This window comes from Pristis pectinata, chromosome 31 (assembly GCF_009764475.1).
Source record: "Pristis pectinata isolate sPriPec2 chromosome 31, sPriPec2.1.pri, whole genome shotgun sequence".
Taxonomy (NCBI): domain Eukaryota; kingdom Metazoa; phylum Chordata; class Chondrichthyes; order Rhinopristiformes; family Pristidae; genus Pristis; species Pristis pectinata.
Window position 1 is genome coordinate 5,443,116 of NC_067435.1, and position 15,511 is coordinate 5,458,626.

At 45.0% G+C, this 15,511-nt stretch overlaps 1 protein-coding gene across 3 annotated transcripts; it reads right to left on the bottom strand.

Moving 5' to 3' along the window:
* Positions 1–962: 962 nt before the first annotated feature.
* Positions 963–14,600, bottom strand: nfil3-6 (nuclear factor, interleukin 3 regulated, member 6). Of its 3 annotated transcripts, none has more exons than XM_052042062.1 (2): positions 4,851–5,067; positions 963–2,502 (listed from the first exon to the last, which is right to left on the bottom strand). In XM_052042062.1, exon 2 carries the CDS (start codon positions 2,451–2,453, stop codon positions 1,155–1,157), a length of 1,299 nt encoding a protein of 432 aa, XP_051898022.1. In that variant the 5' UTR covers positions 2,454–2,502; positions 4,851–5,067; the 3' UTR covers positions 963–1,154. The 3 variants fall into 3 exon arrangements, with proteins under 3 accessions (XP_051898022.1, XP_051898025.1, XP_051898024.1); XM_052042065.1 differs by lacking the exon at positions 4,851–5,067 and adding an exon at positions 4,378–4,741 and having other exon boundaries at positions 997–2,502; XM_052042064.1 differs by lacking the exon at positions 4,851–5,067 and adding an exon at positions 14,473–14,600 and having other exon boundaries at positions 1,008–2,502.
* Between the last annotated feature and the right edge of the window lie 911 nt (positions 14,601–15,511).

Genomic DNA, 15,511 nt, shown 5'->3' on the forward strand with positions numbered 1-15,511 from the left:
CAATGCTTCCATAGATAATCTTAAGGAGTTGGTCATGAAAATACCAAATTTTCCTCAAACTTTTATTATTTTCTTTCTCAAAGATGGTTAACAACACATTGTTTTGTATTCTCTTTGATCCCAGGTCTGTGCTGAGTTACTGATCTTAGCTCAGATGAAAGGAGTTTAGTATTATTCTCTCAATACTCCTAGACTGGGAAGCTGAAAATGGGACTGGGATCTACTCAGATCTCCAGACTTCCTTGCTGATGGATAAAGCCATCATCCTGTCGAGATGGTTTGGTAGTTGGTACGCAATGGCCACCCGAGGGTGAAAGGATCCAAGAATCCACACAAGGTGTCCTCCATTCTATGGAACAAAGCATTCTATAATCGGAAGGACTCTCTAAGAAGAGGGACTAGTTGGAAGGATTAGATGAATCTGCTGCACTATGAGTGCACCAATGCCTTACTTTGAGCATGACTCAGGATAAAAGGTTGACCATTTCCTGGCCCCTTGTCCACCAATGACAAGCATGCATCCAATCTCACGTTACAATGACGGGTGGCCAGCTGATGCTGCTTTAGGGCACAACAGATGGGCAGATGGGCATTCTGGACCCACTGATGAGATCTTCTTCACCCTATTAGCCAAATGTCTCCCCAACTAATGTTGGCACTGTTCTGATGCAGCACCTGCCTACAGTGTTATGGACACAGCAATTTAAAACTCTTCACTTTTGTTCTGGCTGGGGAGTTATCTCATCTGCAAGCCATCAAACTACTTAATGGAGAGCAGGCAAGATAAATCCCTAGTACACAACCCTGTTCTCAGCTCACTTGCCAGTGAAAGGAACAGCCAGCAGCCAGTGAAGAGATCAAAACCAAGCCCCCTAATATAATGGCTCCAACTGGTAATGGCTTTTGTAGATAGCTGCTAGGTTCCAAGAAAGTTTTTCCAGTGTGAAGAACTTCCATTCCTAAATGGTTCAAAAAGGATTTATTACGACACCAATGGCTGATTAAAAAAAAGTGAAAATATATTTACACACATTTTAAATTCATTCACAATGACAATAAATATTTGCATGGACTCAGTTTTATGTAAATAACTTAACTATTAAGTCAAGAGGCAAATCAAATTAACAATGTACGAATACCGACAAGGACACATTTTAATTGAAACTGGAACACCTCTGTTGAGAAAACATCTTCTTGAGCTGAGCGACCTCGGCAGAGAGTGAAGCAAGCTGATTCCTGAGGATGCTATTTTCGGATTTGGAGTCCTCCTTCGGAGGGTTCTTTGGGTTGTCTGAGACTGCTTGGCCACTGACCTGGGCAACTTCCTGAAAGTACCTGCGGTTCAGTCCACTTCTGTTCTCACCTGGTAAGAATCCAACGTGAGCTCTCCAAGCAGGTGAAGGCAAGTCAGGCCCAGACTCCCTGTCAGAGTGAGGCAAAGTGTTGGTGTAACATCCTTGCAGTTGATCCCTAACCTGACCAGCTGGCTGTTCGGGAACAGTTCTGATGGTGGAATTACCCGCTGCCATCTGAAAAACCTTTAGCCTCACATCAACCTCAGTGCTCTCTTCCACCCCGGCCCCTATCTTAAACCGAAGTTTATGGGGCAAACATTTCACCATCTCCATTAGTTCTTGGGATCTGGCTGGCTTTACATTCTCACTGGAGCCTATCCTGGAGAGGTCCACCTCTACGTCACTACTGGAAGACAGTTGGCCTTCAAAGTGGTCCTCGTGGTTTGGGGAGAATTTGCCTTGGTCACTCAGGTGGTCATCGAAAAAGACAGGGCTTCCAATGCTGGAACTTCCTGGAGTAGAGATACCAGAGTCCTCAGATACCACACAGGATTCCTGTGGTTCTGGCCCAAGAGAAGCCCCTAACGGCTGTTTATTAGGTGGGAAACTCTTATTGTCCACAGGATGTGTGACACAACCATTCTCAGACCTGGCCACAAAAGGAGTCTGGATGCCAGTCATGCAGCAGAGAGGCGGTGGGTTACTTTGGGTGGCTGGGGTCTCTGAAGGGTCCTTTATGAGACCAAATCTGAACTTCAAAGCCAAGAGTTCGGCCTTCAGCCTGGCATTTTCTTCCAGGAGGGCGATGACCCTCTGCTCGAGGACCATGTCGTTGACCCGCCGCTTCTCGCGGGATCTCTTGGCTGCCTCATTGTTCTTCTTGCGCTTGTCCCAGTAGTTGCTGTCTTTTTTTTCCTCTGGGATGAACTCTCGTTTCCTCCGGTTGATGGAACTGGTATCTTTAGGCTTGACCTGCCTCGTGCCCAGCAGGGATCTGGCCAAGAGGCTGCTGGTGGTGAGCAGGGACATGGTTTCTTCAGTGAAGGACATGTGCGGGGCACACATCTCCAGCGCACGAGGACGGGGTGCACATTCCTGAAGCTGGTCTGCCTTTGCTTCTCTTACCTCCTGGCAAGGCTTGGCTGCAAACACATCCATCCCAACTGATGCACGCACTTGTCTCCGATAGAAGAGTTCAACAAAAGATCTGTTAAGATAACAAATAAAAAAATAGTTAGTTAGAACACTATTCGTTATACGTTACCACCCAAGGGTTAGTTGGTGGAAATGCCAAGATCTTTCCACTAATGAAACCCTTTGGTCACTCAAGAGTTTAATCAAAAAATACTGGAGTTTCCAGGAGTATTTTCTCAAGACACCACACAGGATTTCTGCTAACAAGCCTGTGTTTCAGCATGAAATACATCTCCTGATGGCTCAATGTGGGTAGGTAACAGCCCCCGATTTGCTGCTAAGGTTCTGTCTGCTTGTAGTGCACAGTACGTGATCGCCCCAAATTGCAGGATGGTTTCCACCGCCCTGTCTTGGTGTGACGAACACGAATCTTACCGTCGATTTACGAAATTGCTGCCTACGCACGTTAATGCAAATCAAACTCAGCACAGAAAGTTACGGCTAATACTTGGAGTGAGCTAAAGATGCTTTAACCAGCAGATTTATGTCTTGCATTCCCAAGCTGAAGCATTGAAACCATAAAGACTCATTCCCACTAAAATTTGTTCCTAGAATTTATTTTCTTATTTTTTATTTCCTGTTTTTTTTAAATACAGGCTTTGCTCTTAACTTCTGCATCGAATTTTATTCTAAACCATGAGTCTATTCCGGCTCCATTATTATTGGTTCCTTCCCAGTCCTCAAATCCCATTGGCCCAGACTGTGTCGTGAACAGTGATGACACCAGCTACTGAAACAGGAGGAAGACCCAATGAGTCCAGATGAAGGGTCTTGACCCAAAACGTCAACTGTCCATTTCCCTCCACAGATGCTGCCTGACCCGCTGAGTTCCACCAGCGTCCTGTTTGCTGTTCCTTTAAATTGCTGCTGGTTTCACCGAGTATTGATTTCAGCATCATTCTGACTGAATATCTGGGCCACTGTTTAAGGACATTGGCAGTTATGCCGAGGTTTACCAAAGTTCCAGCTCTCCCAGCCACCGGCAAAATATATTCCTGCTGGAAGGTTTGGACAGTCTGAGGATGTTGTAATCCTCAGTAGTGTTACGATCTCTGACCTTAATTCTGCTGTATTGTACAACGAATAAACCTGCCACCTAAACCCCTTTTACAACACCTCTGGGGAAATCTCATCGTGAAGAAGAGTAATCCGTCTGCATTGAACCAAGCAAACTCTGATTTACCCCAGTTTAAAGTTACACACAGATCTGGCCTTGACATACTAGAGTAACAGGATAATAAATAGGAATAATATATTAAATACAACAATCAGCTGGTGTGGAAATCAAAATGAAAATCAAGCTGGCGTGTTAGATTACATATAAAAGAAATATACATATTATAGTAAATACAGTAATGGCCATTGTATCAGAGCAAGTACGATAATGGATATTATAGACACTGCGGTAATGGGATATACTATTAAGGGAAGTACGGTAAGGTACATAAAATAATGTTACTGTAACAAACTCAATATTGTAATAAATAGTGTAATGGGCTTAATTATTTTGTGGGAAATAGATCCAGGTAAATCATTGTAAGTCTTCTGAAAATAAAAAATAACAGCAGATTCTGGAAATCTGAAATAATAGCAGAAAATGTTGGAAACAGTGGGTCAGTCTGTGCAGAGAGAAAGAGTTCACCTTTCATCAGTGCTAATCAACTTCGACCCGAGATGTCAACCGTTTCTCTCTCCGCAGAAGTGTTCCCATTATTTTCTACTTTCATTGTAAGCTTTCTATATAACGAAGCAATTTATGGTAATTATACCTTAGGTTTACAATAAGCTCGGTAACAGGCGCAACTAATGCAATAATAAATGCAGATAAATGATAATTAACAAGGGTTAGAAGTCTCTTGGAAGATTCTAAGATTAAAAGTGTTTTTACCAGCATCCCAGTTCTCTGTTTAATACAAAGCAGTCGTGTTGGCTAATGGGCGCCCCGAGCACGTTGGGGATTCGAGCCCACTGCTACCCGGAGGGGTCGGTGTTTCTTTTGACTGATCCCGACGGGGCTGCACACTGGGGCATTTCCCCGAGAACAGGACGGCCACTTGACACAGCCCTGGCGGCTCACCAACGCCCTTTACCAAGGCTTCGCATCACAGCCAGCCAAGGGTACAAACATTCACACAAGCTTCAATTAAACTCAAACTCGCTTCCTCCCCAAAAATGAGTCAGTCGATATCTAATTAAATCACGTCTCATTCCAACCTCCAACCCCCCCCCCCCCACCACGCAAGCCTTCTCTTAGTTCAAACCTACTTAATTGCCCCACTTCACGTTACTGCTTAATCAACATGTTGGATAATTCTGTTAGTCTTAATTACTAAAGCAACTAACAGGGAAAAACAAACTCACAACAACTCTCGCCGTCTTCCTCCACTGGTTCTAGCGAGAAAATATCTTAAATCCCCTCAGTTCCGAGTATAAGATTCTCCTTCCTCGAAAGCAGATCTGTTCGGTCAGCAGGAGTTATCTAAGCTGTTGCAATACTTTTTTTTAATGTCACCCAATCATAAAAGGAACTCCTCCCACCGCTGGGAGGATCATCCCTTAAACTATTTCTGTAGCTCACTCCTGCCCTTTCTGCAATTTGTTATTTTCCGCTGTGCACTGATCTGAAAACTGTTTGGGCAGTGCTCTTGTAGAATCCAATCATCCTCCCCTTCCCCACCCGAAGAAAAAAGTTGCACGCTGGGGAACTTCTATTAATCTTCTGCATGTTTATTTGTGAAAGAGCCGGTCATTCTCTCTTCTTCCCGCTCCCGTCGGGCAGAGGACACAAAAGCTTGAGAGCATTTACCACCAGACTCAAGGGCAGCTTCTATCCCGCCGTTATCACCCTCTTGAATGGACCTCTCATAGTTGATATCAATAGGTGAACCCTTGATCCCCCAATCTACCTCGTCGTGACCCTTGCACTTGTTTGCCTCCACTGCACTTTAACTGCAATACTCTGTTTTCTTTGTACTATCCAGATGTACTTATCTATGGCATCATCTGTCTGGATGGCAAGCAAACAAAAGTTTTTCACTGTATCGCAGTCCACCTGAGAATAATAAACCAATAGCAATACCTATGCCAACCAAATAAAAAGTATAAATTCCTTCAGTAATTTCTGAGGCTAGAGTCATGGGTGGGAGTCGCAACCTGAGTGAAGACTTGCCTTGTATTATCTTCCCTTCTGATGAACCATGCCTCATATTTGGGACAACATGGTGGCACAGTGAGCTGAACAGCTGCCTCACAGCTCCTGAACTTAGGCACTGTCTGTGTGGAGCTTGCATGTTCTGCCTGGGACCACCAGTGTTCCTATTCCCACACACGTCCCAAAGATGTGCTGGTTGGTCTGCAAGTTGCTTCGGGTGAGTGCTAGAATCTGGGGAGAGAGTAGGTCATGGGGAAAATTAAGTGGGAGAATAGGATAGACTGTGAGCTAGTACCTACCGAACACTGAAAGGCCTGGATAGAGTGAACATGGAGAGGATGTTTCCAGTAGTGGGACAGTCTGGGACTAGAGGGCACGGCCTCAGAATAGAAGGACGTCCCTTTAGAACAGAGATGAGGAGGAATTTCTTTAGCCAGAGGGTGGAGAATCTGTGGAATTTGTTGCCACAGACGGCTGTGGAGGCCAAGTCATTGGGTGTATTTAAAGCGGAGGTTGATAGATTCTTGATTAGTAAGGGTGTCAAAGGTTACAGGGAGGAGAATGGGGTTGAGTGGGAAAAATATATCAGCCATGATCAAATGGAGGAGCAGACTCGATGGGCTGAATGGCCTAATTCTGCTCCTATGTCTTATGGTCTTAGTATAGACTTGAAAGTCTGAAATGGCCTTTTTCCATGTTCTGTGCATTCTGTTCTTGTCTGGAGAATGACCTACAGGGGGCATGACCGTTGTACCTGATCTTGCCCTTTAATCTTGGTCATCGGGAAGCTGCCAGAGGAAATGGTAGAGGCGGGTACAAATATAACATTTAAAAGACATTTAGACAGGTATGTGGACAGGAAAGGTTTGGAGAGATTTGGGCCAAACCTGGGGAGATGTTGCACAGGCAAAAATGTTATTCCCTGGAGCATAGGAGAATGAGGGATGACCTTACAGAGGTGTATAAAATCATGAGGGGCATAGATAGGGTGAATGCACTCAGTCTTTTTCAAAGGGTTGGGGAATCAAGAGCAAGTGGGCATAGGTTGAAGGTGAGAGGGGAAAGATTTAATAGGAATTTGAAAGGCAACTTTTTTACACAAAGGGTGGTATGTATATGGAACGAGCTGCCAGAGGAAGTGGTTGAGGCAGGTACTATAACAGCTTCTAAAAGGCAGTTGGACAGATACATGGATAAGAAAGGTTTAGAAGGTTATGGGTCAAATGCGGGCAAATGGGACTAGCTTGGACAGGCACCTTGGTCGGCATGAACGAGTTGGGCCGAAGGGCCTGTTTCCGTGCTGTATAACTCTATGACTCTAAGAATTCATTGGATAACAAAGAAACAAGAGCATAGTGGGAACCCCATGTAGTCATAATGTAAAATCCACAGACAGCACCAGAGGTCAGGATTGAACCCAGGTCACTGGAAACTGTGAGGCATCAACATCTCTGCCTGAGATACAACCAATGACTTGGCCTCAACAGCCCTCTGTAGCAACGAATTCCACAGATTCGCCAACATCCCGGGAATCGCTTTGTTCTCTGCACCTTCTGTAAAACCATTACATCTTTCCTAAGTGTGATCTTGGCATATGAGGAGTGTTTGATGTCTCTAGTCCTGTACTCAGTGGAGTTCAGAAGGATGAGGGGCGGATCTCATTGAAACCTACTGAATACTGAAAGGCCTGGATAGAGTGGACGTGGAGAGGATGTTTCCATCAGCAGGAGAGTCTAGGATCCGAGGGCACAGCCTCAGAACAAAGGGACATTCCTCTAGAACTGAGATGAGGAAGAATATCTTCAGCCAGAGAGTGGCGAATCTGTGGAATTCGTTGCCACAGAGGGCTGTGGAGGCCAAATCATCGGTTGTATCTAAGGCAGAGATTAATAGGTTCTTGATTGATAAGGGGGTTAAGGTTAACGGGGAGAAGGCTGGAGAGTGGGGTTGAGAGAAAAAAAATCAGCGATGACTGCATGGCGGAGCAGATTCGATGGGCCGAATGGCTATATCTTATGGTCTTAAGATCTGGACAGCAGTGGCCAAATCAGCATCTTATAAAGGTTCAGGATGACATCTTTAACATCTATACCTACGTATACATCTATGTATCAAGCCTACATCCCTTCTTAGCCACTTTCTCAACCTGCCTTTCCACTTTCAATGACCTGCACACCCTACACCAGATCTCCCACTTCTTGTTCCCCTTTCAACATCCTCTGCTTTATATCGCCTCTTTTCAGTCTTCCATCCAATATGTGACACTTTGAAGCAATAGATTTCATCTGCCGCCAGTCGCCTCATTCCACCAGCTAGCCTTGGTCTATTAACAACACTCCTCACAGATCACCACTCCTGTGTCAACTGTAAATTTGGAAATTGTGCCTTATGTATAAGTCCAAGTCATATAATAGAGGCCTTGCCTGGGTTATGAATAAATTCTGTTTTTACAGACACCTATAAGTCGATTTTGTCCATGTCGGAAAATACACAACAATCACTCTACGGTAACCACACCTCTGCAGCACTGTAATGAATGGCATCAAAAGCACATGAGACTGATAAGAAAGAACAATTACTAAAAGTGGAGAGAGAGAGAGAGGGAAACTAGTTCTGCTGTTTGAAAAACAAACATATGTACGTATGTCGGACTTTTGTATTTAATAGTATTATGGGAGCTCTTTCGTGCGTAGGAGTGTCCATAAATCGGATGTTCATAACCCGGACTGGCCAGTATCCATTAAGAAAAGCAGTGCTTGCAGTACCAACCCCGGGACACTCAACTGAACACTTCCCTCCTGTTGAAAAACCAAATCTTTCAATACTGCTCAGTTTCCTGTAACGTAGCCAATGTTCTGTAAATGCTGCTACATCCCCTTTTATTTCATGGCTTTGTGTCTTGTTGAACATTATGTTGCAACTTATCGAACACCTTCCAGTTATCACATCAACTTCACTTCCCTCATCAACCATCTCTTTTACTCCAGCAAACTAGTTAGACCTGATGTGCCGTTAACAAATCCATCCAGGATCTCAATCCACACTTGTCCAACTGACTGCTAATTCTGCCTCTGATTATTGTATTAAAACTTTCCTTAGCACCAAGATTAATCTGATGGGCCTGTAATCTAATGTCCTTTTTTAAACAAGAGTGTTCCCTTTGCAATTTCTCATCATCTCTGAGTTAGTAGATGTTCGGGAGATTACGGCCAGGGTTTCAGAATTTCCACCCTCATGTCGCTCTCCCATTTGCACCAGGTAAGTTATTGGAATTGGTTTATTATTGTCAGATGTACCGAGATACAGTGAGAAGCTTTTGTCTGCGTGCCAGCTAGACAGATCATGCGATATATAATCACATTGAGGTAGTAAAAAGAAATCAGAATGCAGGATATAGTGTTACGGTTACAGAGAAAGTGCAGTGCAGGTAGACAAATAAAGTGCAAGGGCCACAATAAGGTAGACTGAGAGATAAAGAGTTCATCTTTTAGCGTATGAGAGGTCCGTTCAAGAGTCTGACAACAGTGGGAGAGAAGCTGTCCTTGAGCCTGGTGGTACGTGCTCTCAAGCCTTTCTATCTTTTGCCCAACAGGAGAGGGGAGAAGAGAGAAAGACCGGGGTGGGAGGGGTCCTTGACTATGTTGGCTGCTTTCCCGAGGCAGTGGGATATGTAGAAAGGGGAGAGTGATTTGCGTGATAAAGTGGGCTGCATTCACAACTCTCTGCAGTTTCTTGCGGTCTTGGGCAGAGCAGTTGCCGTACCAAGCTGTGATGTATCCAGATAGGATGCTTTCTATGGTGCATCTATAAAAATTGGTAAATCTTCAGGGACATGCCGAATTCCTTTAGCCTTCTGAGTTTTCTACTTTGGGCCACTTGCATTTCAAATCCCTCCTCATCTTTAGCCCGTCCAGAATCCAATGACAACTGCCTTTGTTGAGCCTGCAGCAGTATCTTCTTCCTTGGTGAAGAACTGCCTTTGTTGAGCCTGCAGCAGTATCTTCTTCCTTGGTGAAGACTGAGCTAAAATACATTTAATACCTTAGCCATGCCCTACCTTAATGAGTAGATTTCCTTTTTATTCTCTGCTTAGCCTCACCTCTCCTCTTCCAACCATTTAGCCTTTTATGGATAGAATCATATAGGACAGAAATAGGCCCTTCAGCTCACTGAGTCTGCAGTGACCCAGTAACACTTGCCCCATTTTATTCTCTCCACCATCCCATCAACTACCCCCAGTGTCTTCCACTCACCTACACACCAGGACCTAACCTACCAATCCATGCGTCTTTGGGGTGTGGGAGGAAACCAGAGGAAACCCACGCAGTCACAGGAAGAACGCGCAAACTTCACACAGACAACGCTCGAGTTCAGGATTGAACCCAGGTCACTGGAGCTGTGAGGCAGCATCTCTACCTACTGAGCCACCATGCCCTCCCTTATTTCCTTTTTTACTTTCCCCTCTGAACTTTCCGTGATGAGCCTTGTGTTGATAACCTGGCTTCTGTCATTTGTCCTTTTCCTCTGCTCTGCTTTGCTCTCTATCTTTTTGGACATCAGACAGGTCTCGTTTTGATTTCCCTAACACTCTCCCTCATAAAAATGGACCAGGACCGTGACTGAGATATCTCCACTCTAAAGGCCTTGCATTGTTCAATTACATGTTTGCCTGGCAGGCTTTGAATCCATTTCACCCAAACCATCTCTGTTCCCATCCCAGTGAAAATAGCCAACCTCCAGCTGACTACTTCAACCTTGGCGCAGTCTATATTCTTTTCCATAGTGACTCCAAACATCCCTATTTACTCTATCAAGGTCCCTAATAATTTAATTCATCTCAACTAAGTTTCTCCCCTGTCCCAGAGAAAAGAGGCCCAGCTTATCCAATCTTTCTTACATAGAATAACATAGAACACTACAGCATAGTACAGGTCCTTTGGCTCTCAATGTTTGCCAACATTTTATCTATCTAACCCTTCCCTCCCACATAGCCCCCTATTTTTCTATCATTCATGTGTCTATCTAAGAGTCTCTTAAATGCCCCTAATGTATCTGCCCCCAAACCTCTGCAGGCAGTGCGTTCCATGCACCCACCACTCTCTGTGTAAAAAAAATTACCCCTGACATCCCCTTATACCTTCCTCCAATCACCTTAAAATTATGTCCCCTCCTCTTGACCTTACAATCTACCTTGTCGTGGCCCTTGCACCTTACTCTCTGCCTGCACTGCACTTTCTCTGTAACTGTAACACCATATTCCACATTCTGTTATTGTTTTCCCTTGTACTACCTCAATGCACTGTTATAATGAAATGATCTGTATGGATGGCATGCAAAACAAAGTTTTCGCTGTACCTTGGTACATGTGACAATAATAAACCAATTTACTTCAAAAGTACATAATTCATAATTAAATGATGCACAGAATTGTGCAATCTATAAAGCCTGGATTTCAAACTTCATGTCCTTTTCCAAACCCTTCCTTGGCCTTACACTTGTCTGTCGCTGAAGTGTCCTCCAGCTCTTCGGCGCTCTGGGATCTCTGTGCTCCGATTCTGGCTTTGTTTAGTCCTTCCTATCACCCACCACCAACCTCAGCTACTTTTAAAAACCAGGATTCTTATCCTCAGCACTCCTGCCTCTCCGTCTCCCTCCTCCCTTAATATGCTTGTTAAAGCTTACCTCTCACCAGATTTTGATCATCTGTCCCAAAGATGCCACAGAAACAAATGTTGTTTTATCTGCTAACCTGTATGAAGCCAGTACTAACACACCGTAGTACTGAAGTTCCTGTGTACCTAACCTTGTAACTATGTCCCTTCATTCAAGATTCTCCCATTGGTGAAATCGCCTCAGAACATCTTGACATCCACATTGTCAAGTCTCCTTAAGGATCTCATATGTTTCAATTAGATCACCATCACCCCTTATTCATCTTTGTCTTTGAGTTGATCTTTGTAATTCCTCTGGAGGTTGCCAATAGTAGAAGAAGTGGAATGTTTTGATCTGTGTTAACTTAGTTGCTGATACCTCCTGTGGCTAATTGGCACCCCACTGATCCTATCTTGGTTAGTAGCCCCAGTGAGGGTGAAGTGATCCTCCCAGAACTCCCCTGCATTCATTACTGAATCACTTATCTCCTCAGAAATATTCAACACCTCTCTCACTAAACAAAGTTAGTGGACTTAACCACCCTCCCTGTTCTGTACCGGAGATTCCAGGGGAAGAAAGTGAAGGGACCACACATACAGCTGAAGTTCACACAAGGCATATTTACCATGGGTGGGGAGTGATCCTCTTCAAAATCCTGTCTAGGAGCAGATGCTGCATTGACATTCCCTAAAGAGAGTCCCTAAGCTGCCAAGCATGTCATTTATCAGCAAGTGTACCAAGTATCTGCAAGTGTATCAAGTATTACCATGGGTACCAAATAACAAAGTGTATCGAGTATTACCAACTGTACCACCTCCAAGTGTACCACCTCCAAGTGTACCACCTCCAACTGTACCACCTCCAACTGTACCATCTCCAACTGTACAACCTCCAGCTGTACCATCACCAACTGCACCATCACCAAGTATCTCACCTCCAAGTGTACCATCACCCTGTACCATCACCAACTGTATCACCTCCAACCGTACCACCTCCAAGTGTACCATCTCCATCTGTACCATCTCCAAGTGTACCACCTCCAACTGTACCATCACCAAATGTACCATCTTCAACTGTACCACCTCCAACTGTAACCTCCAAGTGTACCATCACCAACTGTACCACCTCCAACTATACCATCTCCAACTGTACAATCTCCAAGTTTACCACCTCCAACTGTACCATCTCCAACTGTACCATCTCCAACTGTACCACCTCCAAGTGTACCATCACTAACTGTACCTCCTCCAACTGTACCATCACCAAGTGTATATCACCAAGTGTACCACCTCCAACTGTACCATCACCAAGTGTACATCACCAAGTGTACCATCACCAACTGTACATCTCCAACTGTACCATCTCCAACTGTACCATCTCCAAGTGTACCATCACTAACTGTACCACCTTCAACTGTACCATCACCAAGTGTACATCACCAAGTGTACCAAATATTGCCAAGTGTACCAAGTATTTCCAAGCATACCATGTGTTACAATGTGTACCATGTATCAGCTGGTGTACCATGCATCGCCAAGTGTACCTAATATTGCCAAGCATACAGATTATCACCAAGTATACCAAGTATCACCATTCCAGCTACAAAGTGCCAGAGGTTTATGAGCATGGACTGATTGTGCTAACGGTATTCCACTGTTCTTGTTGTATGGCCCTGGTAGGCACCTTGTACATTGATGTTGCTGCAACCAGTTTACGACATATGATGTGTTTTTTAGCCATTATTGGCACACAGTTAAATATATAAAAGCTCAAAGACATTTTTCTAGAAACTGAGTCTTGAGGGTGATAAATCTATTGAGTAAACGACACATCGTATAGTTTTGTTGCCAACTTTCAGTGAACAAGTACTGATGAAACAAAGCTCAGAACATCTTCAATTCAAAACATAAACGAGGTGAGGGGCTCCTTTCTGCAGGGAAAATAGTGAAAAGCAGAGGAGGAGGATGTGCTAATTGAGGTGAGTCGCTGGGACGGGTTTAATGAGAAGCTGGATGAACAGGTGGGAGGGAGAGTAGGTGAGTGTGAGGTGAAGGAGTGTAGAACCAAACCTGAGAGCAGCACAACACTGGTGGCCTGTTTCTGTGCTGTGGGTGTGATGGAATTATTTTATCCCCTGTAACTAATATAAATTCAACCTCACTCAGAATGAGGGCCTGGTTTACAAAATCTCCACCTTTCTGTCTCTCTCATTCTTCCCACCCACCCTGTCTTTTCCACATTTGATCTTGCTGACTGAATCACATTAATTTCCCTCTCATTTTCAGTCTAGTTGTTTCTATTTCATTCTCACCACTTTCTCTTCCCTTTTCTAAGTATCTCTCTCTCTCACACTCTCTCTCCTTCCCTCTTTCTCTCTCCCCTCTTCTCCTGTCTTCCCCTCTCTCTTTCTCCCTCATGCCCCCCCCTTTCTCTCTTTCCCACACACCCCTCCCCCTCTCCCCTGCCTCTCCCTCTCAAGAACACAGTTTCTCCTTTATCACACGCTGTGGTAGGCCACGTGCTGCCCTTGCAGGATATGGAGCGAAGCTCTGGATGTGACGTGGGCGCCGACCAGTGAGTGGTTTCCAGACCCCGAGAACCCCAAAGAAGTGTAAATGACTGAGATACATCGGGACCTGCTGTCTCACACGGCACCGGTTCCGAATGAGACACAACCTCTTAACATCACTCATTATTGAAAGCATTTATGCCAACGCCTCCAACTAAGTTAATTTAATGTATCTTGTCAAGGAACAGAAAGAGTTAATCTAAGAAAACTCTTTCCCTTAACAAGAAATACTTTTTGAATGTCTGCAAATGTGCTATAGAATAAACCCGGTCTGGTGCAACACAAGGGCTGCACATTCCTGACCCAAGTGAACATGAGTGATGGTACAGAGTTCCTTTAAAAGGGACACGCCCTTGGGGAGACTGGCCCCACAACACGACCCCACAACACCACCAGCCCCACCAGTACACTCCCCACAAGCCCACCAGTCCCAAACCAGTACACCCCCCACAACACCATCAGTCCCACTCCAGTACACCCCCCACAACACCATCAGTCCCACTCCAGTACACACCCACAACACCACCAGTCCCACACCAGTAGAGTGATGTCTACCCCTACAAGGTTAGGAGTGTGTTTGCCCGGTGCGACTTTAAGACAACAGCACTTACCCCAGTCGAGTGTTCTGTTGCCACCTGGAGTGGACTGCCTGTTTCTGCTGAAGTTACCCCCGGTGGTATCCTGTGAGCCACACACTCCCCAACACACTCCACACTCTGAACTGGCACCTCTCCTCTTGCCTTCTATTTGTGCCGACGCCTCTCTCAGCCAGGGTGGGGGTTGTTTGGTTTGGGCGGGGGGGGGGGGGGGGGGGGGGTGGGGGAGGGCGGGAGTTAGAAGCTAGGAATAGAGTGCCACCTGAAGCATGTCTGAGCTGTCAATCAAGATGTGCCGTAGCCTTGGCAACTGCATCCCCCTGACAACCAGTACATGTGTGTATGGGAGCAAGCGTTTGTGTCAACTCCCAGATCGTCATGGCAACTCATGACGTCAAAAGAAGCCAGAAATAGCTTTGCAATTTGCGAATGTTATTGTGTTATTGTGTCTGTTAGTGAATGCTCGTAAATCTGAACAAGTGCGTCTGCAAATAGATAGTCTGTGAGCAGGAGATTGCATTATCAAATCTGCTGGTTGTTTCTTAACCCCCCTATAATTTATGTTCCTGGGCGCTTATTCCAGTGTGGGGAACTGCTAGCAGAATGCTTGAAAATATAGAAATTTATAAATGGCACTTAGTTGCTTTAAACTAGTCAGACATCTGGTGGAAAGGTGCCTGAGTCACATCTATGTTGGTTATGTGTGCGTCTATAACTGGCTCTGATCACAGCTATAAATAGCAGAAAGACGCAGGATCCTCTGATCCGTTTCTGGGACTTGGATACGCATTCTGAACTCTGCAGTCTTGAGCCCCCAGTGCAAGTAAGACTGGCGCTACCCTCTTAGTGTTGTTTGTGTGGTTCCGGATTGGGCGCCTGTTCACTGAGTAAGATGGACTCTTGACCTCACAATCTACCTCATCGTGGACCTTGCACCTTATTGTCTGCCTGCACTGCACTTTCTCTGTAACTGTAACACTATATTCTGCATTCTGTTATTGTTCTTCCCTTGTACTACCTCGATGTGGTGAAATGATTTGTATGGATGGCATGC